The sequence below is a fragment of the Pezoporus wallicus genome, unplaced genomic scaffold, assembly GCF_028554395.1.
Source record: "Pezoporus wallicus isolate ANWC-B61680 ecotype Strahan unplaced genomic scaffold, APGP_CSIRO_Pwel_v1 scaffold_7107, whole genome shotgun sequence".
In the NCBI taxonomy this organism is placed as follows: Eukaryota; Metazoa; Chordata; class Aves; order Psittaciformes; family Psittacidae; genus Pezoporus; species Pezoporus wallicus.
The window spans coordinates 1,580,451-1,607,046 of NW_026642114.1; the positions used below are offsets into that span (position 1 = coordinate 1,580,451).

Below are 26,596 nucleotides of genomic sequence, written 5' to 3' on the forward strand. Positions count from 1 at the left end.
AGCTGTAGGAACCAAAAGATGTCCTCCCTGGGTACCAACCTGAAGAGCTCCCCGCTTGCTGCTGTCTCCCCCTGAATCAGTGCTTCTGCTGCAACCATGTCCCTGCATTGGTCCCCATCCTGCACCCCTTCCGTGGGGCTGACCTCCTCCAGACTCATCTCCTGGCTGGCTGAGCGGCTCCCCAGGGTGCCAGCTGGCTCCTTCCCCTCCATCCGGGCTCTGCGGTGCCGGCTGCGCCGCTGGCTCTGCCTCATCCTGGCCCTGTCCTCGATGCCACCTCCTGCCCCATCCTGCTCGCCCAGCTCACAGTTCCCATGGCACGATTTCTGGTGCCAGGGCTCCTTATCTCGCTTGGCTCGGGGTGATGGGCTCCTCCTGTCCTCACCACTGCAGGGGTTGGCTCCTGGGACCGGCTGCTCAGGTGCCTCAACCAGCGGCCGCTCGGCCTTGCCACTCTGCTCCTCAGCACGTTTCTCCAGGGTGATGCCATCACCTGGTTTCTTCCTACGGAAGATGCTGGCATGGGGGTTGATGAGAGGTGGCTCATCCTTGTTGATGCCCTCCTGGCTGGACATCTGCATGTGCCGGCGCAGCTGGCTGGTGCGCTGCTCCCACACCGACATGTGGTGCCGCCGGCGACGCTCCCTCCTACAATGGGACAGTTAGAGATTGGCGTCCCAGCCACCCCCTGTTGAAGTACGCACCCTGGATTCAATTTAGGAATCCCAGGGAGAAGAAAATGCCATCCCCAGGGCTATGGGCTGGATTTCTTCTTCATCCTCAGTCTTCCAGCATTCTTTTGGTGCTGGTAGGGGCTGAAAACAGGACTGAGACTGGACTTCTGTCCCTTCAGAAGGCATCAGGCTGATTGAGGACCAGTCCTAGTAGCCCCACAGCTGGCCTAAAGCTTTCAAATAGTGTGCCCAGCTTGCTGGAGCACCCAAAACCCTGGCTTGCTCTATCCCAGCCAGGCAATGACCACCTTCCTCTTGTGTGGTTGCCTAGGGACACCTTCCTAAATATGGGCAATGCCCTCTCACTGCACCTGGGGATTACCTCCTTGCACTGGGGATGTCTCTGCATCTCTTCTTGGAGCTGGGCTCCTTTTTGGAGCAGCAATGTCCTAATGGTACAGATGATGTTGCAGGGACTCTGACATGAAAGCCAACTTGCCAGCAAGAGTGGCAGTCCTGATGAAATCAGGGCAGTAAGAGGGGAAAAGATGCCAGGTACAAGACCTGGCCTTTCTCAGGTCAATAGGAGATGTCCTCCTCACCGGGTGCAGGAGGCTCCCTCTCTCCCTGTGCTCAGCTACACCTGGCCAGGACAACCTCTCACCCAGCACATCCCAGGTAGAAAGCCTGCCCCAAGGCTTGGGGAGGAGAAGTTTTGTCTGTCTGCAGGGGAAGGAGCTGTACTGGACTTCTCTGTGTTCCTGCAGCTCTGCTCTAAGGAGGCCTGGGCTATGCCATGAAACTTGCAGAGCTGTAAATATGCACACAAACACCCTGGAGAAGACAAGACAGGCCCTTCCCAACACACCTAGGCACACAGAAACACCCATGAGTACACACATGTACATACACTGCTCACCCCCCAAGCATGCGTGACTGCACATTCACGGGTAGCAGCACGCACCAACACACGTACTGCATGGCACACACACGAGGAGGTTCGGCACACACAAAACCAAGGCTGCACGCACGAATCCATGAATGCCCACGCGCACACACACAAACAGGGGTGCAAAGGAGCACACTGAATACAGGCACACACACATGACCCCCCGCCGAGGCGGCCAGCGGGGAGCAGTGTGCACTCCAGCCCCGCGGACGCACAGGAAGCACAGGAGCCACAGACGACACGCGCCCCCCCGGCCCACATACAGGTGGCTGCTGCGTGGCTCCCACATCGACATGTGGTGTCTCCTTCGCCTGTCTCTTCTGGGGAGGAAAAACAAATGGGTTCAATTCCCTCTTCACCCCTCCTTTGACTCGTGTGGGCAATACAGAGAGGTGTCCCCCCGCGCCGGGCAGCCGGCATCTCTTTGCCTATCGGCCGCCGGCTGCTGGGATGCCAGAGCGCAGCAGCCAGCAGTGAACACCCTGCACTTACGTGCTCACACACCGGCAACGAGCTGCCTGCCGGCACTCACACTCACGTGCTGCGATCCATTCCGTGGGGGCCACGGACCCTTCCCCACGCCAGCCAGCTGTGCAGCTGTGGCACGGGCACTGCAGTGCAGGCTGCAGACTCTCAGAAGCCCCGGTACATCCTTGGATATTTAACTCTTTCAAACTGCTCCAAATTCACTTCTCCCGAGCAACACATGGCAATTTGAAAGAGGAAGCAATGCATTAGGCCAGACCTGCTCAGAGCCATTGCCGTGGATTAATGCTGCCCTGAGACTGCAGAGGGGAGCATGAAGCTCCCCAGGAAAAGCAATGCACGAGCCCAGGGCTGAGATGCCGCAGAGCCCATCACCTAAGCAGCCCCAACGCAGAGAACTGTAATGGGGCTCTTGATGCCCTTCAATCCCACTGATTTGAGGCAGCTGGGGCAATTGAAAGCTTTATCCTTTGTATCAGCTCAGAAGAGATTCAAATATGCACAGCTCCAAGCAAACAGCCCTGAGTATATGCAAATGTGCATGCAGTGATTTACAGGTTTTGCTTTTTGCAAATGCTATGTGTGTGTGCAGGACATGCAAACAAATATATTCTCCAACCACATGGGACCAAGCACCTGCGTGCACGCAGAGCTCATGCAGGCGAGATGGCGGTCATCTCGCTGCCGTCCTGCGGTACCCTCAGCCCGCAGGTGAGTCACACTGGTGATTGCCTCCTTACGGCCACGTGCATGGGAACAGCCTGGTGCCACGCTCAAGGCAGAGAGCGAGCTGCAGGCACCCGAAGCAAGTGGCCGCGCCTTCAAATGCATCCACGCACCACGTTAGGCACCAACACATGACAGCATCTGCATGCGTCCATCTGGCCACCCACTCGTCAAACAGCCCCGAGCCATCTGCACCAACGGCACCCATGTACAAATACAATACTCTGATCGGCACCACAGCTACCCACGCCAACCTGGCCACGTGGGAGCACTCATCCCTGAGTGCCACCGGACCTCTCTGCAGGCAGAAATGCGTGTACCAAACCTGCCTGTGCCGGGTACCCACATAGAAATGAAGCCATCTGTGTCTGCACACACCCAAACACAGATACCAGCTTGGCTTCACCACTCTGAGTTTCCAACAGCCCTTCAGTACCAGCTCTGCTCTGGCTTGTCCCTTCTTGTGATGTCCCCACCATCCTTCCTTGGTTGCTGGCATCAGTGTAGCACTGACAAAAGCACATCAGACCTGATGCTGGAGATGGTTGCCCCCTGTGGCATCACACTCCCTTCCCTGCCCCTGAGAGTATCCATCCTGATGAAGGGGAAGAGCTGGAAAACAGATCTGTGAATATCAATACCTCCTATTTCAATGCCACTAGAACAACAGCAAAAGGTTAAAGAGATTTGTTTCCTAATCAGCTGTATCTGACAATGTCTAGAAAATGCTAGCAGGGGATGTGCAGTGTGGGTAAGCCCTTTAGTGCCCTCATATGTTTCATCTCCACTTCCTCCTCTCTCCTATCTGTCCATTCTCCAGGCTCTTCTGCATCCTAAAGTCATCTATTCCCTTGCTTTATCTGACATGTTCCCACTGGTAGCCAGAGACAGTCACAACACACAAACTCTGCCCTCTCTCCCGTAACCCTCCCAATACTTGGCCAGGAACAGATTTATTATGAACATCCCATTCCCAAAGGCAATTATCTGCAGCTGCTTGGGAGACCAGGCAGAGCTTACAAGTACCCCCAGCTCCTGCTGCCCCTAAAACCATGGGTGATGTATGCAGGATGGGGGACCATTACATGCCACTACAGACAAGCCAGGGATGGGGCTATTCCCAATGCTGCTTCCAACCCCTCCCAACTGCTTGCCTGAAGACAGCAGTTTCTCTTGATAAACCTGCAAGCGATTCTGCCATGTACAAGCCTGGCTCAGTTTCAGAGCATAACGAAATCTAAAATTCCCTGGGAAGGGATTCTATTTTAAAAAAGGGAAAAAAAAAAATCCTTTCAGCTGTACTGAAATGTACTGTTTTGGGAAACAAATCAAAACGCCTTGTTCCAATGTTGACTTGGAAAGTTTTATGTGATTTAGACCATATGACACTGCAAAATAAAGGGAAAAAAATGTGTCTAGGAAGGAAAAAACAGAATTTTCTTCTGCTGAAACACAGATACAAGGCTTCTTAACACCATGCTGGGGGTTTATGTGGCTTGGGGCTATGTTTTCCTGCCCAGATCAAATTTCTGTGTGATCAGACCTGGTTTCACAAACCTGCTCCATCTCTCATTACTACTCGCACTACTCGCATTCACTACCAGGAAAAGAGCCCGAGGGAGATTTGTGACACTGCTGCTCCCTTCTCCCCCAGCCCTGGCTGCTCTCCTGCAGCTCTGCCATGAAGAAACAGGAACAAATATCACCCCTCCTCAAGAAAAACTTGAGATACATTCCTCCTCCCCAACCTCCTTTCCCGCCCCTAGCAGCAGCCCTGAGTGTCTGAGCTGTACATTTGGGGCAGAAAGGCTCTTTTAGCATATTTCTGCCATGCTCAAGCACTGAGGTGGGCAATTCCAGGTCCTATTGGGTGACCTGGACCCCACTCTGACAGCTCTCCGAAGCCACTGCTGCTCACAGGGAGCATGCTCCTAGATCTTCATCCATCTTCAGGAAGACACCCTGTGCAGGGACCTCTTTTTCTTGTGAGAGCTCCCACATCCAGCCATGTCAGGCTCCACTTCAGCTCTCCACTGGGAAGAGAAGCCCAGCTGGGCTTGCGGGGGCACTGGAGTAATCAGGGGTTGGGGGTGTCACTCACTCGATAGCAGGCATGTTTGGGGCAGACATGGGGCTGACTTCTTTGGCTTTCTGAAGGGCGTGCTTCTGGTTAAATGCCTCCTCTTCCTCCTGCTCATCCTGCAGAGGAAAGAGGGGACATGTTTAGTTGGATGCTAGGGCTTCAAGGGAAAGTACAGCCATTGGAGCCAGCAAAGGATGCACAGGCCTACCTTAGATGCCAAGGCCTGCAGGAGAAAGGGTACCTGTACTTCCAGAGGCAGCCTTTAACTAGTGCTATGGGGACACAATTTCCCCACTACACCAGATCTTACTGAAGGCATTAGCACTACTTAAACAAGTGAACCCAGCCCACTCCAGACAAGAGCCAGGCTGTACATACTAGAACAGCCCCAGGCAGCATAGACTAGCTCAGCCCTGCCTTCTTCACGGCCACAGGGGTGAGATAGGCATCCTCCAATGGAGTGGAAGGCAAGGCATCCGCAAATGACCCCAGCAGAGACTGTATTGCTTTAATTAATATTGTTGTGTCTCTGGAGCAAAAAAAATGTCATTAGGAGTCATTAGCACACATTCAGCTTTTCAAAAGCTCAGTGCTCTTAATTGATGCTGCTGGTACACCATGGGGGTCCCCCAGCCCTCTCACCACAATGCAGCCAGCAGGCCCTGGAAGTGCCACCTGCACCCACCACGGGAGGACAGGGACCCACAAACACCCCTCCAGCCAAAAAGCACCATGCCCTGTTTTGTTTGCTGCTAACGGGTCAAATTTACACTAGCGCGGAAACCTCCCAGTGGGCCTTAGGGACCTGAGTAATAGGCATGGGCTCTGCAAAAAAACAGGCACCACAGGATCCCCTGGTTCACTCCAAAGAGCAGCAATGACCCTTGCAGCTCTCACCTACTCACCATTATCCAGATGGTGCCCCAACACTTTAGCATTCCCAAAATATTTCCCAGCATGGTCATAAAAACAGCTAAGTCCAAAAACCTTCTCAAGCACCATCCCAAATAGCATCCTAAATCATGTCCCCTGCCCTGTGGGTAGATGGGACACAAATACTGGCACTACTGGAAAGCCTTCCCACTCCACATCTCCAGCGCACTCTGGCAAATAACCATCCCTGCATCAGACCCCATCAGACAGATGAGTTATTGTGGTCTGACTGGAGGCAAACAAAACTGGGGAGCTTAACAGGGAAATAGTTAAGCCACACTTGATGGGAAATATGGGTGTTCCTGGAGATATTAGAAGGTTTAAGCACTTTCCTAAATCAAAGTCTAAATGGCTTTGCCCAGTAATATGGGTTTGTGTTTCAGGGGAGCACTCTAAGTATGTTCCTGGAGAAAGAGCTTCCATTTTCAATTTGACCCAACCTCTTTTCAAGGTAGGCTGAGCTAAGGGACTTGCTGGCCCTGGCTCCAGAGTGAGGACAGTCACAGGCACTGTTCCCGGTGCCCTTCCTGCTGGCCCTCTCCTTCACTTTCTGCACAAGAGAAATAGAGCAACAGAAATGTACCTTGGTGAGCTCCTGAGCGTTGGCCAGATTGTCCACTGCAATGGCCAAGAACACGTTCAGCAGAGTATCTGTGAGCAGCTAAGGATGCACAAGCCATATGTTAAGAATGTGCGTGCCTGCAGCCACCAAATGAGAATGGCCCTGATGGCTCCTCACCAGCTGGTGAGGAGCAGCCAAAGGGACAAAATCCTCACCCATCCCATACATATAGCCCTCACTGCACCTCCAGACAGCTCCTTCTCTGCATCTGGGATACACAGGGCTGCTGCACATATGATGTGTCTCCCTCAACTGGGAAAGGAGGAAGGAGCAGTATGGGGAAGGGGATGCCCCCAGAGAGAGTGATGAGATGGGGTTGTCTCCACTAAAAGCACAGCAGCCAGGTGGATACAGTTTCCAAACAAGGTGAGGACGATGAAATAGATGGAGGACCACATGCCTGAGCGAACGCCTCCCTGGGAGCGGATGCCATTGTACATCACCTCGTTCCAGTCTTCACCTGTCAGTATCTGCAGGAAAGCAAACCAGGAGCTCTGTCACCCACACCTTCCCATCACCTGGACAGTCCCCTTGATCTATTCCACCAACATGCAGGAGCCAAGTACAAAGGCCCTGTGCAGTGGATAACTGACTTCTGCAGCTGCAGCACTTTAGGGAGATGATGCTGGACACTGCTGAGGATTTAGGTCTCCTCAGAAGAGTTTCCATCTCTTTCCATTTAATTAGTTATACAGGAAGAGACAGGGATGAAGTGAGTTATATTCTAACAGCTGATGGAGGGGAACTTGTTTGATTTAAAGAACCCTTTCCAACCAGGGAGAAGCAAACCAGTGGTCCCAAGTTCCTTTGGCTGTATCCCTTTGCAGCTCAGCTCCTACCTGAAAAACTGTCATGATGGCAGCAGGGAAAGTGTCAAAGTTGGCTGATGGCGTCCCATCGATGAAGTTAAACCTGGAGGTGGAATTGGGAAGACATAAATGGGCTGGAGTACCAAGAATATAAAACCCCTGAATGCTGTGCTATCAGCCCTCTTGTGCTTAGGAGGACCTCTCCTCACTTTGAAAAAGGTCTCCTGAGCATTTGGTGCTAAAACCCAAAAGGTCTACTGGCCAGAAGAGCTCACAGAGCCCAAAGGCACTCATTGAGCAGAGGACTTCTGTTTGAGAGAAGTAGCAATGTTAGCAGAAGGCTGAGGGGAAAGGCTACAATCTTCCTAGACACCTAAGATGGTGTCATTGCTTGGTTTTAACACCAAAAGATTCCTTTTCCCCAGACATGAAATGACCTACCTGCCTCCAAACAGCTGCATTCCCAGCAGGGCAAAGACTACAATGAAGAGGAAGAGGAGAAAGAGAAGGCTGATAATAGACTTCATGGAGCTCATCAGTGAGACCACCAAATTCCTCAGGGATGCCCAATACCTAGAATACAGATACTGCTGGAGCACTTGCAGTGATGCCAACAGGAAAGCAGGATCTGGCTGCAGCCACAGTCTGAGATGAAGGGTGACAGGCATGTACAGTCAGTACATACTTGGTTATTTTAAATATTCGCAGGAGACGAAGGGCTCGCAAGACACTGATCCCAAAAGAGGTTCCCGGTCTGAAGATAGCCCAAACCACTTCGAAGATGCTTCCCACCGTGACCTGAAAAGCAGACATAGCCATGAGTCAAAGACAGGCTCAGGACAGGCTGTTGCAGGAAATCTTCACATGCCTGAAGATGAAGCACCAACTACCCTGCCCAAGACCTGGTGTCTCAGTCTGGCACAGGGAGGCTGTCCTGGTAAAAAGGGCTCCCCTGCTCACTGCAGGGACCATCCCATTCTTCTTCCCCTTAGTGCTTTGCACTGCAGATGCCTTCCAAACATCTCCCCACACAATCACAGCATCTCTGGGGACACCTACCCCACAGTCAAAGCAGTTGAAGGAAGAATGGAAGTAAAGGCGTGGCCCCATCCCGTACATCTTCAATGACATCTCCAGGAGGAAGAGACCAAGAAACAGGAACTCTGCATAGTCTGAAAGAGAAAACCCAAACATGCTACCCTTGGGGCACAGAGTTGCATGCAGCATCCTGCACACACCCATCAGCGGCCCATATAGTACACCACAGAGATGGGACAAATTGAGGGCCACACTCTTCCCCAAGTTCTCAGGGTCTGGGATGAGGGAAGCTTGTCTTTGAGAAGCTAAACTGCATATAACAGAGCATCAACCACACAAGTTAATCATTCAGGGTAGATGTACTAGTGTACAAGGGGTATGAGAAGATCAGGGACAGCCACCATGGAGCAGAGCAGCTCCTTAGCATTATAGACAGTGCTTGCGGCATCTGCAAAGATATTAACTACATGACACTGTAGAATATCAGCAACCTGGATTTAAATCATTGCACAACTGGAACATGGCCAGGGAAACAAAGCCAAACAGCCAAGAGACAGTGAAAAGCTTCTCCAGCTATTTCATGAAAATTACCAGGCAAGAGTCTGGCTCTTCACCTTGTCCAAAAGATGCTTCTCACCATGACCAGCTGCCATACCACACTGTGGCATGCTGGGATGCCAGCAGGCCTGAGCATGCTAATGCAGATTTGAGCAGGCCCACTGCTTGACAGGGACAATTTCAAGGTGAGTAAGAATAATATGGCTGAGAAAGCAGCATTGTCCCTACTGCAGCAGCTCAGGGGTAAACATGACTGCTGTGGGGTTGACCACACTGCACTGCAGTTAGCACCACGCTAGAATAGACATAGGTGTACTGCCTCCGAGACCTGACCATAGCCCACAGAGGGCTGGGGGACGCTCAAATAGGTGGTTTCAAGCTTGGGATCTCCATGCCGTGCTTTGCACCAAATCTTTAACCAGGGTTTCTCCCACAACTGGTCTCATCTCCTCAAATTCACACCTTTTCAGCAGTTACTAGATGTATTTCCAGCAAGCATTCCATCACCACTGCTCACAATTTTAGGATAAACCCAGCTCAGATCTGTTCCTCTCTCTTGACAAACATGCCAGACCTGAAGAACATTTGGCCAGTACAACCCCTTCACGTTTGTTCGCTGGGGTGAAACAACCATCAGTGGCCATGAAGCCAAGGGCAAAGCTGAATTAAATCACTGCATGTCGTCCTTTGTAATCAGCAGTGAACAAATGTAGTTCATGTTATTCCCCACCCAGCTCCATACAAGTGTGTCCCTGGTGAGATTCATCCCCACATGCCTGGGGTAAGGAGCAGCTCTCACACCTACACAAAGCCCAGGGACTCACAGAGGAAGTGGGTGAGCCAGGCTGGCTGGTTGTGATGGACGATGGCCACACAGGCAGTGTTGAGAGCCACCAGGCTCAAGACGATCCAGTAGAAGACCTGGGATTTCACCATGTGGCGAACAGAGATGCGCAGGAGTCGTTCCTTGTGCCGTAAGTAGGAGGCACCATCCACTCTGGCGCCTTTGAGACCAGAATGACTCAGGGGGTTACCTAAGGGAAAAGAGTGGGGACAAGGAGTTGGGTGCTCCAGTCAAGATGAGAGGAGGAGTTCAGTGCCTCAGCCTACCCTGCAACATGAGACCAGACAGATGGCTCACAGAAACTGCTTTTATGGGACAAGAATTATCCAGGTGGTTTTTGTGTGGCACAGTGGGCAGCAGGTGATTTCCCCCCTTTGCTGCCAAACTAGCAGAGATGGCTGGTTTATGATAGTCTCCACGTTATGGGTATGACTGGCAACTCATTAAGCTGGCAGAAGTTTTGAGGAAGCAAGCTGCAAACTTTACTGACCCAAGGTTGGATGAAGAGGTCTTCTTTGTGCCAGCCTCCGCTCGCCTACAGAGGAGATATCAACACAGTGTTCATCACTCGAGTCACGGTTCATGGCATCTGTCCGGTTCCTTTTGATGGTCGCTCGCCTGAGCACTGGGAAGGGAAGAGGAATGGGTGCTAGAGCCATAGTGGCACAACTATGTGGCTACCGACTCTGTTGGTAGCCAGCTCATTGGACCAGGACGTGGTGATTAGTACTTAGCTATCTCAGGTCTGGTAGTAAGGCAGAGATACTCAGGTGACCCTAGTCCAGAATGCTCCCTTTCATGGAACCAGACACCTCCTGGCCTCCACATTGTCTCAGAGGTAATGTCATTGATTCACACCCCCACACTGCTCTCTTGGGCTGAAGATCCCACTGGGGTATCCCCAGGCCTCCCATCACAGCTGAAGGTTTTCAATCTCCAGCTACGGGCAGGTAGAAGGAAGGGTAGTGAGATTTTTAGGAAGGGCATTGCTTGTCTTACCTTCCAAGGCTGAGGTCCCAGAATTTTTGTTTTCTTCAGCCAGCATGACTTCCTCTATGCAAAACACACAGCTCAGCATCAGGAGACAAGATACCATCAGCTGAACACATCAGACTTACTGCCTTACTTACATGGGCTGTCATGCCTGGATGGGCTGTCAGCAGGAAGTCTGGAAAGCTCCACCACCCCCAGCCCTCACCCAGGTCCAGGAGCCCTGAAGTGGGCCCTGGTGAGTGCATCCCCTCCAGACTGCTTCCAGTACAGGTATAGCTGGAAAACCACAGTCACCGTTCACTGCTCTACTTTCCCATGGCCCACCACTGCAGGGAACTCCAGCAAATATCAAGAGAAAGGAAACCATGGCAGAGCAAAGCTCACAGCCATGATGCTCACAGCCTCCCCCGGAGATGTAATACACCTCATGTTCAAAATACAACAGTTTCATGCCACAGAACATGAGGTTTCATGTTGGTGATGTCCTTGCTTGCAGCCTGGCTGGACCTTCACACCATCTGGGACAGAGCTCACCCATGAAGCCAATGCCAGCATGTGAGCACCTGTGCAACTCTGGGATTGCACTGGATGATGTTCAGGGATCCCTTCCCATGCCCACCACCCATAACCAGCAGCATGCGGTGCCCACCATACTGCAGGGACCTCCCGTGGCCCAGCAGCCTTTACCCGCTTTGTCTATCCAGGCCCGGTAACCATTGAGCTCCCGCTCGATCTGCTGCTGGCGCCGTAGCTTCATGAAGGCTCGGCGGTTCTCCACTCTTTCACGCTCTTTGGCAAACTCCCTGGGAAAGGGCAGAAGGGGGTGGTTAGAGGAGTTGGGACTGAGGAGATGCACAGCCATCCCCAGGCAAAGCATGGCCAGTGGATGCATGAACGACCAGAGAGGTGGAGAGGCTTCTTTGCAGGAGGAAAGGCATGGATGCATGCGAGCAAACCCCCTGCTTGGTCACTCAGCCCTGCATGCCCCAGCTGGGACCCACTACTGCTCAGGGAGAGTGCTCCCAGTGCCACCTGCCTCCAGAACCAACTCAGCTTCTGCATGTCCCTTAGGAATAAAAACTGGGCACTGTGGGTAGGCAGCAAGGGGGGTGGAAGAGGGCAGGTCCTATCCGCCACTTTTACCTCCTCATCTGAATCCTTTTTCTTTCCACCTTCTCCCTGATGTATTTTCTCAGGACCTGAGAGTATTTTCTCTGGACTTCAGTGTCTCACACGAACTGTCCAGGTGTAATGACCAGTCCAGAGAAGGACAACAGCTTGGCACAGCTCTGCAGTGGGCAGGAATGCAGGCAGCACTTCATAGGCTCTGTGCCAGCAAGGACATGTCAAACGGTGATCAACACTGGCCAGAGATAATGCTGTGCCCCCTACTCATGCAGCCTCTAAGACACGTGGTGCACAGATGTGCTAGCATCCAGATGCTCATGTGCACCCCGAGGGACACACATAAACACACTCCTCAGTATCTGAGACATATGTTTTCACCTATAGCTCAGTCCAGAGCTGGGCAAAGACACCCATATGTAGCTAGGGCTGTATACATCTTCTCACATGTAGTTAAAACACAAGACCATGCTGGTAGGCATGGTCCAGTTTCTGTTTTACACACACCTGTGGCCGTATGTAGAAGACCCAGGCAGATTTTTCATCCACCCTGTATGAAGCAGCACATGGAGCCCTAAGCATATATGCAAAGGCACACAGAGAAATTGAAATACCGAGCAGGAAACAGAGGGGTGGCAATGTAGGCAACCTCCCACCTACATCATGGGTGTAAGATGGGTCATATGTAAGATGACACAGCTGGACCTGCTTCTAGGAGGTCCCACACCCCATGCTTGCACACACCATGTACTCTGGGCATCCTGACTTTCAAGTTGCACCTCTACTGATGATCACATTTGCACACAGAAAGCATCTCTCACACCAGACATGCCCCCAGGACACCCTTCCTTGCAACAACACCAGGGGATGCAATATGCTGGCTGCGGTTCACACTCCCATCCCAAGCCCCAGCAGCCACAGAAGCTCCAGGAGCACACAGGAACACAGCCCGTGCCCTCAGCCCCCTCCTGGTTCCAGGGTGCTCTGAGGGAAGAGTGACTGCAAAGAACAAATGGCATCATTCTCTCTGCAAGACAAATGTCTCTCTCCCTGGAGACTAGCAGCAATCTCCAGCCTCAGAAAAATAAAATATTCAAAAGAACTGAAAGAATCGGTCTGTCTGCTGCAGAGAGAGTTCAAGTGCATTACCCCAGCTGAGCTATTACACCCTTAATGCTGTGTGGGCTTCTGCATGTGTGTGTGTATGTGTGTTTGTGTGAAAAGCCCTGAATGTTCCCTGCATCTCTTGTTTAAGATCCCCAGACAATTCAAGCATTTTTAATTCCACCCCAGGAAGGTGAAGCTTCCTGCCGCTCTGGCATTAAGCATCGAATGACTCTCCCCCTCCATCACTGGCTTTCAGACTGAAATGAGACTTTCTTCCTAGGGCAGGGAAGAGGGAGAGAACAAAAGACAAGGAAGAGAAAAGCAGCCTAAGTGGAGGGAAGGAGGGCGGGAGGAGATGGGGGAGAAAGAAGGACCTCCCACAGCCAACAGTGAAACACACTCTCAGTTTTGGATATGCCATGCAAAAAAAAACCCTCCTTGCATTAACTGGAGGAAAGGCAGGACCATTTTGGCTGTGCCATCACTGCTCACCAGCCGCTGTTAGCAAATTTCAAATGTTAAGATGTGAGAAGATGCCATTTGCAGCCAGAGTTAATGGGGAAGTTGCCTTTCTCCCTCTGGTTTGGTCCACTGGTCTTCCCATGTGCTGAACCTCTGCCCTGTGGGCCATAACCCCATGGCAGCCAGCACCTTGGCAGAACTTTTGCCAGCCAGGCCCTGCAGATATATTCTGCAATTGGAAGCACTTGGAAAGCTTGCCCTGATTTACGCCACCTGAGAATCTGGCCCCTCTCTGCCATCTCTTGCTTGCCCATCCTCCTCTGCTGAGGCTAGTGCTCCTTCTGCTGCATGGTAACAGAAGCCATCATCATGTGTCCACAGTAAAACCCAGCCAGAAGGATCAGCTGAGCCTCAAATCGCTTCTTCCCAGAGGAGGGAGCAGACCATCTTTTCCAGCACTCCCCTTATCAAACAACATTTTCTCCTACCCAACCATTTACTCATGGGGCCCTAATTTGTAAGAAGCTGGTGCCACACACATCCAGGGACAAGGTCTGTGCAGCTGCGGCAGCCTCTCCGAGGGAGACACTTCCCACACGCTTGATCCCTAATGGAGCTTAATTGCTTTTGTCCATTAGAAAGAGGAAGGGGTGGCAGAGAGGGGAGGGGGGGAGGGGGAAGTTAATCTCAACTTAATGAATTATTACATTTCAGAGTGATATGTTACCGAGCAGGGCAGCAGCGGGGGCTGGTGACATCTGAGAGTGGGTAGGCGATGATGACAGATCAAGGATTGCTCAGAGCCAATTTGCAGCAGCGGGTAGAGATAATACTGTATGTGAGCAAGAACAGGGCCAGCAATGGTGACTGACAGCTGCTTGGGAAGGCTCCAAGTCACAGGCAGGGCAGCATCACAGCTGAGGGAGTTAGGTCCCTGCCTCTCATTGAAGGGCTCTGTTGTCCAGTGTGTTTGTGCTACATCACCAGGGATGGCCCAATTTTGCCTTGCAAAGAGCCCAGGGCTGTGCTGCCCCATTAGGTCCCTGAAAAGGGGACGCAGCACTGTCTCTACCTGCAACAGCTCTGCTTGTCCATCTGGGTCTCCTGGCCCCAAATCCTGATGCTTCCAACTTGAAAACATCCACCCATGACAGCTGAGCAACACTTGTGCCTACCCTGTGTCATTGCAGTCCTTCTCTGTCCAGCCTCATAAAGCCAAAGGCATGCAGTGTGTGATGGAGGCAAGCACTGAAGGTCGCGGTGGGAGCTGGGGAGCAGCGTGCCATCTGTCCTCCTGCACAAAAGGACACCATCCATCCACACGCTGTGCCCAGCCTGCCGGAGCGATTGAAGCACAGATGGTTCGCTCCTCCTCTGCCTGCAAATTCTCCTCTACAGCCTTGGCATTCCCCTCACATGGCCTGAGAGTGTCTCTGCTCCCAGCAAGAAACCTTGGGGGACACCACACCTTCCTCCCCAGGCCCCCACACTGTCACTCACACCAGGGTAGCCATCCTTTCACTACACTGTTGCACTCTGAAGGACTGGAGAGCCTAGGTCTGGTTTTAATGGGTGAAGAGCCCATGTGGAAGCATTCAGCTTGAAAACAGCCCCGCCTTTTTTGAAGACCAAATCCAAAACAAAATACTCAAGCACAAGGAAACCAACAACCAAAAAACACTTAAGGAAAAAAAATACAAATTACAGATACTGCAAACCACTTTTCTCCTTTTTTTGGAGTTTGAGTCCAGAGGGAACATATAGGACTGGTCACAACAATACTGTAGCTTCAGTGCTTTGAAATAACAAGCCAACCAACTTCAAACCTATCAAATTGTCACCTTTTACCACCATTAAAGATTCCTTCAACAAACCAATGACCAAGCAGGTCTTAAAACAATACAAGGCAGCAGAAAGGATGGTGTAAGAAAAGGATGCTGAGGATGAGGCACAAGTACCATGCTGCTGTGAAAAAACACATGTAATGGGATGTATAACAAGGAACACGTTCTGAAGACATCAGGTAATACTGCTGCTCTCTTCAACGCTCACCAGGTCTCAGTTCATGGCTCTGTTTCAGGTTTCAGCATCACAGTTTGAGGACAAAACACCTTCGACTCCAGGAGGTGAAGGTTATGGGACAGAATTGGCAACAGAAGGTTTGGAAAACACAGATGAGACAGGTGCAAACCAAGGGAATCAGATGGTATTTACCCAAGAGGTGTAAAGAAACTAAGTAAGAGTGTTGAACTAACTGTGCAGTCTGTAACCTAGTGCTTCAACTTAAACAGACGGTGGCAAGCAAGCAGAGCAGAACTGGCACTGCAGACCGGGATTATTGTACTGAACCAATAGCAAAGGCTAGAGCAGGGTGTCCGCAAGATACAAAAACCTCTGCAGAGGGAAGATGTGCTTCTTAGGCCTGCTTTGAAGGAGGCAACAAGTTTTTGAATACAGGTAAATGCTTGATTTAAGTTCACTTGAATTGCCAGAAGAAGTCAGAGAAGATTCAAGGTCAGGCTGGACAGGGCTCTGAGCAACCTCATCTAATTGAAGATGTCCCTGCTCATGGTAAGGGGATTGGACTAGATGACCTTTAAAGGTCCCTTCCAAGCCATTCTATGATTCCTTAACAAAGCTAGATTGTCTCGAGAAAATCTTGTCATGAAACACTAACTGGTGAAAAGAAAGAATACAAGAAAAGGAAAACAGAAACATCCTATTTCTTGTATTCCCTTTTAGCAGAGGCTTTGATCATCCCCCTGTACTATGGCAAAATATACATATTTGCCACGTTGTGACAAAGCTGCAGCAAGAAGCAGAGCACACAGCTGATGATGTTGGAGAGAGCACATTTATAGAGCACTGGCAGACACACAAGTTGGGGAATGAAAAGCTGACAAGCTGTTGGTGACATCAAATTGTAAACCAGGAAGAAGCCAGGAGATACCAGCCCATTACATCACTGTCCCAGGGACAAATGCTGACGGTTACCTTCTACCTTAGAGAAAGCTTGATATTGTCTACCTGGGTTTTTCCAAGCCTTTCAACAGGGTTTCCCCACAGCCTCCTCCTTAAGGAACTGACACATTATGGTCTATGCGGTGGATGTGGAACTGGCTGACCATCCGCACCCAGAGGGTGGTGGTGAATAGCTCTTTTTCAATCTGGTGACCTGTTGCAAGTGGGGTTCCCCAGGGATTGACAGTGAGCTCAACGCTGTTTAATATCTTCGTAAGTGATCTGGATGATGGAATCAAATATACCCTGATGAAATTTGCTGATGATAGCAAACTCAGTGGGGCAGTGGACACTTCAGAAGGGAGAACCACCCTGCAGGATGACCTGGATAGGCTGGAAAAGTGGGCTATCAAGAATCTTATGAAGTTGCAAGGACACATGTAAAGTCTTGCACCTGGGAAAGCATAATTCAAGGGTGCAGCACAAGCTGGGATCTACCCGGCTGGGATGCAGCTCTGTGGAAAGGGATCCAGGGGGTCCTACTGTACAGCAAGCTCAGTATGAGTGAACAGTGTGCTGCTATGGCAAAGAAAGCCAACAGGATTTGCACCAACAAGGGCATCACCAGTAGAGATAACAAAGTCACAATCATACTCTACTCAGTGCTTGTCAGGCCATCTCTAGAATACTGTGTTCAGTTTTGGTCCCTGCTATATAAAAAAAGATGTGGACAGGCTAGAGAGGGTCCAGAGAAGTGCCACAAAGATGATCAAAGAACTGTACAAGGAAAGGCTAAGAGAACTGGATGTCCCGGTTTCAGCCTGTATAGAGTTAATTTTCTTCCTAGTAGCTGGTGTAGTGCTGTGTTTGGGCTTCAGTCTGAGAACAATGCTGATAACACACCAATATTTTAGTTGTTGCTCAGTCATGCTTACCCTGATCAAGGATTTTTCAGTCTCTCATGCTCTGCCAGTGAGGAGGGGCACAGGAAACCAGGAGGAAGCAGAGCCAGGACACCTGACCCAAACTAGCCAAAAGGGTATTCCATACCACAGCATGTCATGCCCAGTATAGAAATTGGGGGGAGTTACCTGGGAGCCATTGATCACTGCTCAGGTTAGGCTGGGCTTTGTTGAGCAGGTGGTGAGCAACTGTACTGTGCATGACTTGTGTTTATTGGGTTTTATTCTCTCTCTCTTGCTATTCCCTATGATTATTATTATTATTTACTTTATTTCAATTATTTAACTGGTTTTATCTCAACCCATTGGGTTTACCTTTTTCTGATTCTTGTCCCCATCTTAATAAGGCAGGGGGAGAGAGTAAGTGGCTGCATGGTACTTAGCTGCCAGCTGGGGTTAAACCATGACACTGAGTTTGTCCAGCATTGAGAAAAGAAGGCTTAGGGTAGACCTTATCACTGCATTCCTGTATTTAAAGGGTGGCTAAAAAGAAGACAGGGACTCCCTTTTTACAATGAGTCACATGGAAAAGACGAGGGGTAATGCGTACAGGTTACTTCTAGAGAGATTCCAATTGGACACAAGGAAAATTTTTCACAAGAAGAATCAGCCACTGGAATAATCTCCTCAGGGAGGTGGTGAATTTCCCAGCATTGGACAGTTTTAAGATTTAGCTGGACAGCACGTTGGGCCATCTTGTCTAGGCCATGTTTTTGCAAAGAAAAGTTGGGCCAAATGAAACTTATGTCCCTTCCAATTTAGTATTCTATAATTCTATGACTGATTTAAATCAAATTTTATTACAAATACTTGCTGATGTCTGCCGCTTCCACCAGGTCCTAAACGGGCTTGTATTAGACAGGATTGCTTCTTAGCAGCATGAACAATTCAGAAAGACCTCGTCATGCTGGTTTGCGTTAACACCCCACACTAAGAGGAGAAGTGAACGAAAATAGAGGCAGAAAGGACAGGCAATGACAACATGAAGACACAGGGAGAAGGCAGACCAAATCGGAAACTGTCTCCAAAAAGTGGGGAAAGGACAGAACGTCTCAAGATGAGGAGCTACCAAAAGAAAAACCAAGACTCCCAGCACTAAGTTGCTCTTTTTATAAACTGGCCCCTCAAAAATACATGGGCCATTGTGGCTCCATACAGGGCCCATAGCAGCAGGGACAGGGTCACTATTAGCTAGCTGTGTTATAGGATCTCTTGGGTCCAGGCTTTGTGCAGCCCTGAACATGAAGCTCAGAAAGTCAAATAACTGGTATGACAGAGATCCAAAGCAGCAATGGAGACACTAAAATTACTCAAAGCAGTGAGAAACACAAGAGAGCTCAGACTTTGCATCTGCTGATGGGGAACCCAGCCCAGGACAGCAAGAACCCAGACTGAACAGCAAGGACTTTAAATATCTCCTGTCTCCAGTAATTCCTGTTTCTTAGCTTCAATCAACAGGCTCTCATTCATCCAAAAGGGAGCCACCAACATTGCAGTTGTAGAGTCTCAGTTTCAACATTTTTCCGAGGGTAACAACACTGAGGTTCACATCTCTGTCCCCATTGCTCAAAGAAGTCTGTGGTTTGCAATGTTGCACAAAAGACAGCAATAACATGGTCAAGCTATTTGCAAGAAAGCTACAGAAAGGTGGCAGAGGGTCTGGTAGCTCCAGCAGTAAGAAGCAGAGATGGAAGCTCTGGATTTTATTTCGTTCTTACCAGGCAGGGCTGGTATGAGAGGCAGAGCTTCACTGCCTGAAGAGCCCCGGGCTTTGTTCACAATCACTCCCACTGGCTCATGCAGCGTTGGAAAAATGTCACTTGTTCCCTTCCCTCCTATGCTCCAGTTTTTATCCTCAGTAAGCAGAGAACAGTTTTATAGTCCCCCTTTGCAAGTGACAGTGATCTGCAGATGAAAGGTGCATGGCCAGTACTGCAAAGTGAGTTATAGCATGGAAAAAAATCACCAAATTCCAACATTTCATCACATTAACTTCCCAGGAACTTCCAAACACTCTAATTGATACCTTCAACACACAAATACAATGAATTCAGAACCAACTATCAAACATGAAATCCACAATGCAACTGCCAGATACGTCACTTCACCACTGCAAAACAGACAGCCAGCTATGATGTACAAAGAAGTGATAACACTGTGTGATTCATTTGGGGCATCCTGTCTACTTCACCCAGCAGGATTGCCCATTACCCCTTGTAAGGATGGAGTCGGTCATGGAGGAACTGGGCATCTCCAAAGCCATCTGCCAAGTCAAAGAGCCACAACCATGGCCACGATTGCCGTCATGAACCAGGAGGACAGAAACTACAAGATGATCTGAAACAAACAACTCCGAAAGCAATCTGTAAGCAAGAACTATCTGTCAAGCGCTCTGTCAAGAGGATCAAAATCAAGCCTTTTCACCCACAGACAATGGGCAGTCCACAGAGCAGGTTTGCAAGAAGGCGCAAATAAGAGCAAATCTGAAGCAATTGAGACACCCTAGTAAATAATTTGTGAAGAGAAATCAAAGGGGAAAGTCATTGAGTCATCATTTTGGTTTGGATTTTTTTTTTTAATCTCGTCCAGCTGGCTGTAAAAGGAGTTGTTCCCTGTAACACCAGAGGATACAGCACACCAGACACATGCATCTCTTGTCAGGCAGCCTGTTTGCAAAGGGCCTGGAGGGCCTCCACAGAAAGGTGGTACAGGAGAGCAAGGCAGAGAAGCACTCGTTGAATATGGATGCCCACCTGGCTGCTGAATATGGAAGATCTCAAAGGCTCCTTTGCTTTGCTCATGTTCAAACACCACACTGACGACACAAAGGCTTCCCCAGAACAAAGAGACAACCGTAGCCATTTCTCACTAAACGTGATCTGGCCAATGTGCATCCCATGATGGTGCTGGGGGACTTGGCAGCAGGCATCACGGTCCCTCCTCCTAGTTACACCTACACCTCCATTCAAGAGCAGCTCCAACGAGTGAATTCCCAAATACACAATAGACACAGACAACCTTCATTTCATCTGAGCTACTCTCTGAGATGCTACAATCATTAAACAAAAAAAAAAAAAAAAAAAAAAGATGCTTTCATGCTTTTAATGCAATATTTCTCGGGCTTGTTGGCATTTTGCTGCCAACTCATGATCTCCCCACGAGCCTTTCTGCATTGTGGCAACACATCTCCCTGATTTCCCCTCCACAAACCACCTACCTCTGAGACATTAATCGTCTTTCCAGTGTTTTTGGCTTCAAACCACCCAATACAGCTTGAATACATGGGGCCCAGGTTTTGCGGAGAGCCAGCAAAAAAAAAACAACAAACCAATCCTGCCTCCATTGAAAATGTACACTTGTATCTTCAATGCCCTTATTATTAATTGCTGTAAAACTTAATTTTATTCATCATTTGTTATGCCTCAAAATTGGATGGGAAAAAATTCAAATTAAGTGAAGTGAAAAGATTTCAGAGATTGTACAGAAGGCTCCTGTAGGAGCCGGAGGAAACACTCCAGAGACTGGGAACACAGCAGTAACCCAACCTGAAAGAAAGAAGATCTTAAGACAAAGAAATCTTGCCAAATTGATCCTTTAATTATAACATTAGACATTTCTTTCAAAGGCTTAGAGCAAGAGCTGGGGGTGGGGGCAGAAAAGTCTTAAAGGGAGAAAAGACTTAACATCACCAGGATGAGTGGAAGCAATTAGGAGGACTTAAATTACCCTCTTGTTTGGTACAATGCAGATGGATTTTATTTTTCTTGTCATCATGCTCAACATCTTTCTCTGCCATCAGCTTCAAAGATCTCCTTGCAGACCCAAGGACCCAGCCTTGCTAGGTCAGGCAGCATCCTCTTCCACTCTGCACTCACACAGTTATTGCTGTGGACCATGAATGCCAGTGATTACAGCAGGTTTGTCACCCTGGAAAGGGGCTGGAAGTGTGAGACTGGATAGGGGAAAGAAGTCTACCAGCCCTCAACAGGAGTACAGATGCTACAATGAATAGAGGACAGCAATTTCAACCCAGATTTTCTCTGCAGGGGCTGGGGAAAGGGAGGTGGAGAAGAGTCAAAACACAGCCTGTCTAGTTTCAGAAACTCCACGTGAGTCCTCAACATTATACCTCCAAGCACAGCTTATTTTTTATCTTCACTTTTTCATTTTCTTGCTCCTGCAACAAGCTAGACACAAGCCATCTTCTTGCTATCAGGGGCAAAGGCAGAACCTCTTCAGTGGCTAGGACAGGACAATGGTAAGCTACTTTCACTACTGGGATGGCATTACTGCCACTGCAGCACCATGCATGCCACAGGCAGCAGGGACAGGGCAGAACAGCTCTCACTGGGTCTATGTTGCTTGTGCAGCCCAAACACACAGGTCCAAATTGCTTTACATGAGAACCAGCTGAGAGAAAAACAAACATTAAAAAATTTCACAAAGAAGGGATAGCAGACCTTTGCAGAGCTCTTGCATGGGGCACATGCAACTTCTGCAACCCCTGATTCAGAGCCAGCTGACTGCAGTGCACTGCCTGCAATGGGCCGTCAGCCAGGGCAGGAGGAGGTCCCATCCATCCCTCCCACTCCTCCTGCAGCATGTGAGTCTTTCCTTGCACTAACAGCAGCTCTCCCAAGGAAGAGCTGCAGATCCTCAGGTGCACCCTGCCACACCACAGCACGGTGCTCAGTGAAACCAACCTCAGGCCATGGCATGGCGGCAGGCAATGCTTGATAAGAGTCTCTGCAACTTCCTGAGCTCCAACATCCACTGGCTGCCACATGGCAGAAAACAAGGCACTTCAGCTGATGCTCCATCCTCGCTTGCTCCCACCGACTCTCTTCTGCCAGGATTATTTCAGTAGCCTGCGTAGCTGTAAAAGCTGAGCAGTCACATTTCCTTGGACTTCATACCTGCTCTCAAAGAGGAACAGGGCCTTTTTTTTTTTCTTTCCTGCTTTCAGTTAGAATTAATTGATCTGTAATTGCACCCACAGAGGGGGGAAGTTAATAAACACAGTAATAAATGCCAAAGCCCCTTAAGAACTGGCTCTCCATGCCCCTGCCTGGAGTGACTCTATCTCCTCTTAATAGTGTTGCATGCAATTCCAGCTCATGTGTGCGCATTAGTATTTCGGGAGAAAAATCGAGGAGCCTCAGTATGATGGAAATAATTTCTTTTCCTCTCCCACATACTTTGTGCTTAGGAGCAGATGGATCCAGGCTGTTTACATCACGGAGGTCATGCCTCAGCTTAACAGTTGGGGAACTGACTGTTGGGAGAGATGCGCATCGCAACCAGAAGATTGCTAAATCTGGGCTCCAGCAAACTTCTGCTGGTGGCAAGTTAAACATACAAATGTCCTCCTGCAGCCTCTTTGCATTCAAGACCTGCTTTGGGTGTTTGATTGTTTCCCCCAAAAAAACACTGCTGAGACAAAGCAAGGGCAGAGAGGCAGCTCTGCAGCAGCTCCCGAGTGTGAACTTTGAGAAGAAAGCTAGAAATCCTGAGCAGACCTCATTATTTGCCAGTGCAGATGGTGCAGTTTGCAAGCAACGTGCATCCAGGTTTCTGCAAGCAGGCTACCATGGCTCACCACTCACTGCTGTGTCCTAAGTTAACAGAGTGACCCTAATTTCAGCTAGTGGGGCATGGCTGCCTGTCTTCCCTCAAAGCAGTGTTTGAATGCTGAAGAAAGGTTTCCTTCACATGGAGATGTTTCCATGGAGCTCATCCCCAAAGTGACCTTCTCCTCCCAGCTCAGCCCAACTGCAGGGCATGCAAGAGGATGCAGCCAGACCCTGCCTTCTCATCCAGCCCAGAAACCAGGGACGTAAAGGTCACACTTCCCCTCTCACAGCAGAGCCAAGTGCTCTCTTCCAGCACAAGAGGATTGCTTCTGTAAAAACAATAAAAATTAAGCAAGCAAAGCAAGGAACTAAGTCCTTTTTATTGCCCTCAAGGACATACATTGTGTGCAGAAGTACCTTCTCCCACCTTATGTCATACCCCTCTAGAGCTCTGGCAGCAGCTTTGGCAAAAGGATGCTTCACCACTGCTGAGGGACTGCACACACTGAACCACAGAGAATGTCTGTGACCATGGCCAAGCAGAAGCACACAGACGATGGCTCTGCCATTGGGTGGCAGAGCCCAGTTTGCCGCCTCCACTCACCTTGCTCAGCCCTCCAGGGAGCTGAGCAGTCACACTTTTCCCTAGATATCTGGCACTCCAAGAGAGCATCTCCATTGCCAATTAGGCCACCCACCCACTTGCATCCTTCCCCAATACAAACCCTATTAGCAATAAACAAACAGTCGAAATGCCAGCCGGTGCCTGGGAAGAGCCCTAGACAACTGCATCCCATTCAGCAGGTGTAGGAACAGCTGCCTTACACAGTCCCAGAGCAGGTAAGCATCAACCATGGACCAGGGTACACACCAGGCGTCCCACCAGCCAGCCTGTGGTCCTCCTGCCAGTGGCTGGCTGGTAGGCTAGAGCACTGCTACCTTACTGCATCCCCAGGCTGCTCTCAGCACCACAACACCAAAAGCCTCAGTGTCTACACAAAACATTACATTGGCATGATCCAATACTTCATCAACCAGCCTAGCCCCAACCTAACTTTTCCTCTCTGGGCTTTTGTAGGAAAGCTCCTGCTTGACACTGACACCCAGCTAGGCTTTGCTCAAATCCCCAAGCTGGATGGGGCATAAGAAATTCAAAAGCCACTTGACTGCTTGGACACCTTCATCCTCCATAAGAGATCCCTCCTTGCAAGGCTGTGTGAATCCCCTCCTGCAGGCTGTCCCCGGAGTCCTTGGACTCAGTCATACCCCAGACTGAAAACTGGGGAAATTCAACCCACCAACAGACCCTGAAGTACAGCAAAGCACTCCTGAAACAACCACTATCAGCACACCTGAAATCATGGGAGCACTTCAGACAGTGAGGGAGAAAACCAGGAGCAGTCTCCACACTGATCCCTGCATCAGAGCACTTTCCGGCTGGCCAAACCAGTGCTATAGTGTTGGGGGGGAGGTTGTTTTGTTTTATTTTTTTCACAGTGGACAATTAGGAACAAAATGACCTGCTGCTGGGCATGGAGTCCCCACTGCCACCTGCAGCAAGGGCGGAGGAGCCACATCCCCCTCCCAGTGCAGGAGAGGGCATGCTCTCCCCATGCACCAACCCCCACCAGCAGTTGAGGATGTGCTGATGCAACCACAGTTCATTGTCATGGAGACAGAAGCCTGTTGCTCTCCAAAACCATTTTAATGGCTTAGATTAAAGCCTCCTCTCCCCTGGGAAGAGCAGAATAGGGGCAACTCTGCTATCCCTATGTCCCTGGCTCATCCATGGGCAACCCAGGCACCCCTACCCTCACCAATGGGTATTACCCACCATGCCAAGCATAATCTTGCAGCCAGGGCTTGCACAGAAGTGCCCTGCATTGCTCCCACAGCTGCCCCAAACTGATCCCAACCCATGCCCGCCACACTCCATCAGCCAGCAAATATGCACCCCACTACAAACATATCCTGGACTCAAACACGCTTCCATAAGGCCCCACCATGTCTCTACCCGCTAGCAAGTTCCAAGCAGCCAGAAAATCAGCACTGGCCGTTTCTTGCAGGTGACCAAACCCACAAACTCTTCAGCAAGGTGAAACAACAAGAAAGCATCTTCAAGGCTGCCCCCTTCATGGGTCCCCAGGGAACAAAGGAGCTAAGCAGGGAGCAACCTGTTTTTGTGGGGCAGGCAGGCATGGAAAGGGCAGAGGAACCAGCTACTAGGATCTTAGGGGGCATGGCAGTAGCAGGCCAGCCTCAGGGCCGAGAGATATGCAAAAAGCATAACAGAGAGGAGAAGGATGGCATCTCACTTACCCCGACAGCACTCCCAGGACAAGGTTCAGGACAAAGAAGGATCCAATGATGATGAGGGGAATGAAGTACAGCCAGTTCCAGGTGGCTCCTAAGGCATCGTTGGTCTGGAGGGGAAAGAAAAAACATGTGACATTATCTTCAACACCAGCAACTGGGGCAGGGCGAGGGTGTGTTAGATGCAGCATGGTGGCGATTCTCACTCCAGGCTGACCACACCAGGCTCCTCAGGGTGATGCGGCCATGCCTGCCAAGTCTTGATGGGCACCAGGCACTGCCTGTGCAGACATGCCTGCAGGGAGATCCCGATCAGCAGTGCCCTGATGCCCCTCGGCATCCTGCCCCAGCCACACTCGCATCCACAGTCTCCAGCTCTCACTGGGCAGAACCACTCTCCTTTTCCTCCTCCTACCCTCCCCTGCAGGGATGCAGAGGCTGTAGACAGTGATGCAGTCAGAGATGTAGTGGCCTGAAATCAGGGTGTGGAGGGTGTGGGGGCCAACCTGAGCATGCCTCTCAGTAGCTTGATTCAGTGCTCCCCTGTGCAGCTCACTGAGACATGGCAAAGCAGCCCCATAGCAGCAGTGCCTGCTGAGCAAACATGGGTTAAGAGGGAAAGATTTATAAGGTGCCTTAGGGTCAGGGAAGCTGGCAGCTAAAGAAGCTGCAGCCAATACGTGTCCTTCTATGCACAGTGGGAAAGAGGCTGGTGTGGACAAGCCCCACACCTTCAAATGGGTGTTTTGCTCATGGCATCATCTCTAATAGCATGCAGGAGATGTACCTCCTGCCCCAGGTACATTATCCCAACCACAAGGGGCTGAGAGCAGAGCTCTAACTGCAGGGCGAAGTCCGACAGCTAAAAAGGCTGCTGTCAAGTCCTGCTCAGTACCTCCAGACATTTATTCACTGAGTCCTTTAATAAAGCAGTGCCCCTCTGTACCTTGCAGCCACTTCCCAGGCCCCATTTGTCCTCTGGTGTCAGGCACAGTGCACATGACGCCGGGCTGGAGGGTGATGCGGCAGAACGTGACTGTCTGGGGGAGGTGGTATCAATCTTGTTGCAATGAAAGACTCTCTTTTCTCTCTCTCACCCCCCCCCCCCCCCCCCCCCCCCCCCCCGTGCTAATTAAGCCCTCATCTTTGTCTGAGTCATTGGCACTACATCTCCTGGTTGGCCAGTGCAGGAGCTGAGAAGAGGCTCTGCAAGGGGAGAAGTGTATCTCCAAGGGGGAGATAAAATCACCATGCTGGAGTCTCCCTCTGGTCACCAAGGTACCAGTGGGAGCCTGAGTCAGGTATCCCCACCACCCTGACACTAAGCCCGACACAGGAAGGGTGATGCCAGAACATCCTTCTACAGGCACTGACCACA

The 26,596-nt window shown here is 50.3% G+C and overlaps 1 protein-coding gene across 11 annotated transcripts in view; it reads right to left on the reverse strand.

Moving 5' to 3' along the window:
- Positions 1-26,596, reverse strand: part of CACNA1E (calcium voltage-gated channel subunit alpha1 E) — a 139,060-nt gene that overhangs the window by 37,745 nt on the left and 74,719 nt on the right. For 7 of the 11 annotated variants that reach the window (XM_057427225.1, XM_057427220.1, XM_057427221.1 and 4 more), the window contains 14 exons: positions 25,225-25,328; positions 11,403-11,518; positions 10,722-10,775; positions 10,213-10,347; positions 9,703-9,912; positions 8,342-8,454; positions 7,968-8,080; positions 7,724-7,855; positions 7,313-7,385; positions 6,826-6,943; positions 6,435-6,502; positions 4,937-5,034; positions 1,887-1,943; positions 40-648 (listed from right to left, as the gene is read on the reverse strand). In XM_057427225.1, coding sequence (XP_057283208.1) covers positions 40-648; positions 1,887-1,943; positions 4,937-5,034; positions 6,435-6,502; positions 6,826-6,943; positions 7,313-7,385; positions 7,724-7,855; positions 7,968-8,080; positions 8,342-8,454; positions 9,703-9,912; positions 10,213-10,347; positions 10,722-10,775; positions 11,403-11,518; positions 25,225-25,328 — 2,000 coding nt within the window. The remainder of the gene's footprint in view (positions 1-39; positions 649-1,886; positions 1,944-4,936; positions 5,035-6,434; positions 6,503-6,825; positions 6,944-7,312; positions 7,386-7,723; positions 7,856-7,967; positions 8,081-8,341; positions 8,455-9,702; positions 9,913-10,212; positions 10,348-10,721; positions 10,776-11,402; positions 11,519-25,224; positions 25,329-26,596) is intronic. The other 4 variants (XM_057427223.1, XM_057427224.1, XM_057427216.1 and 1 more) reach the window with 2 other exon arrangements.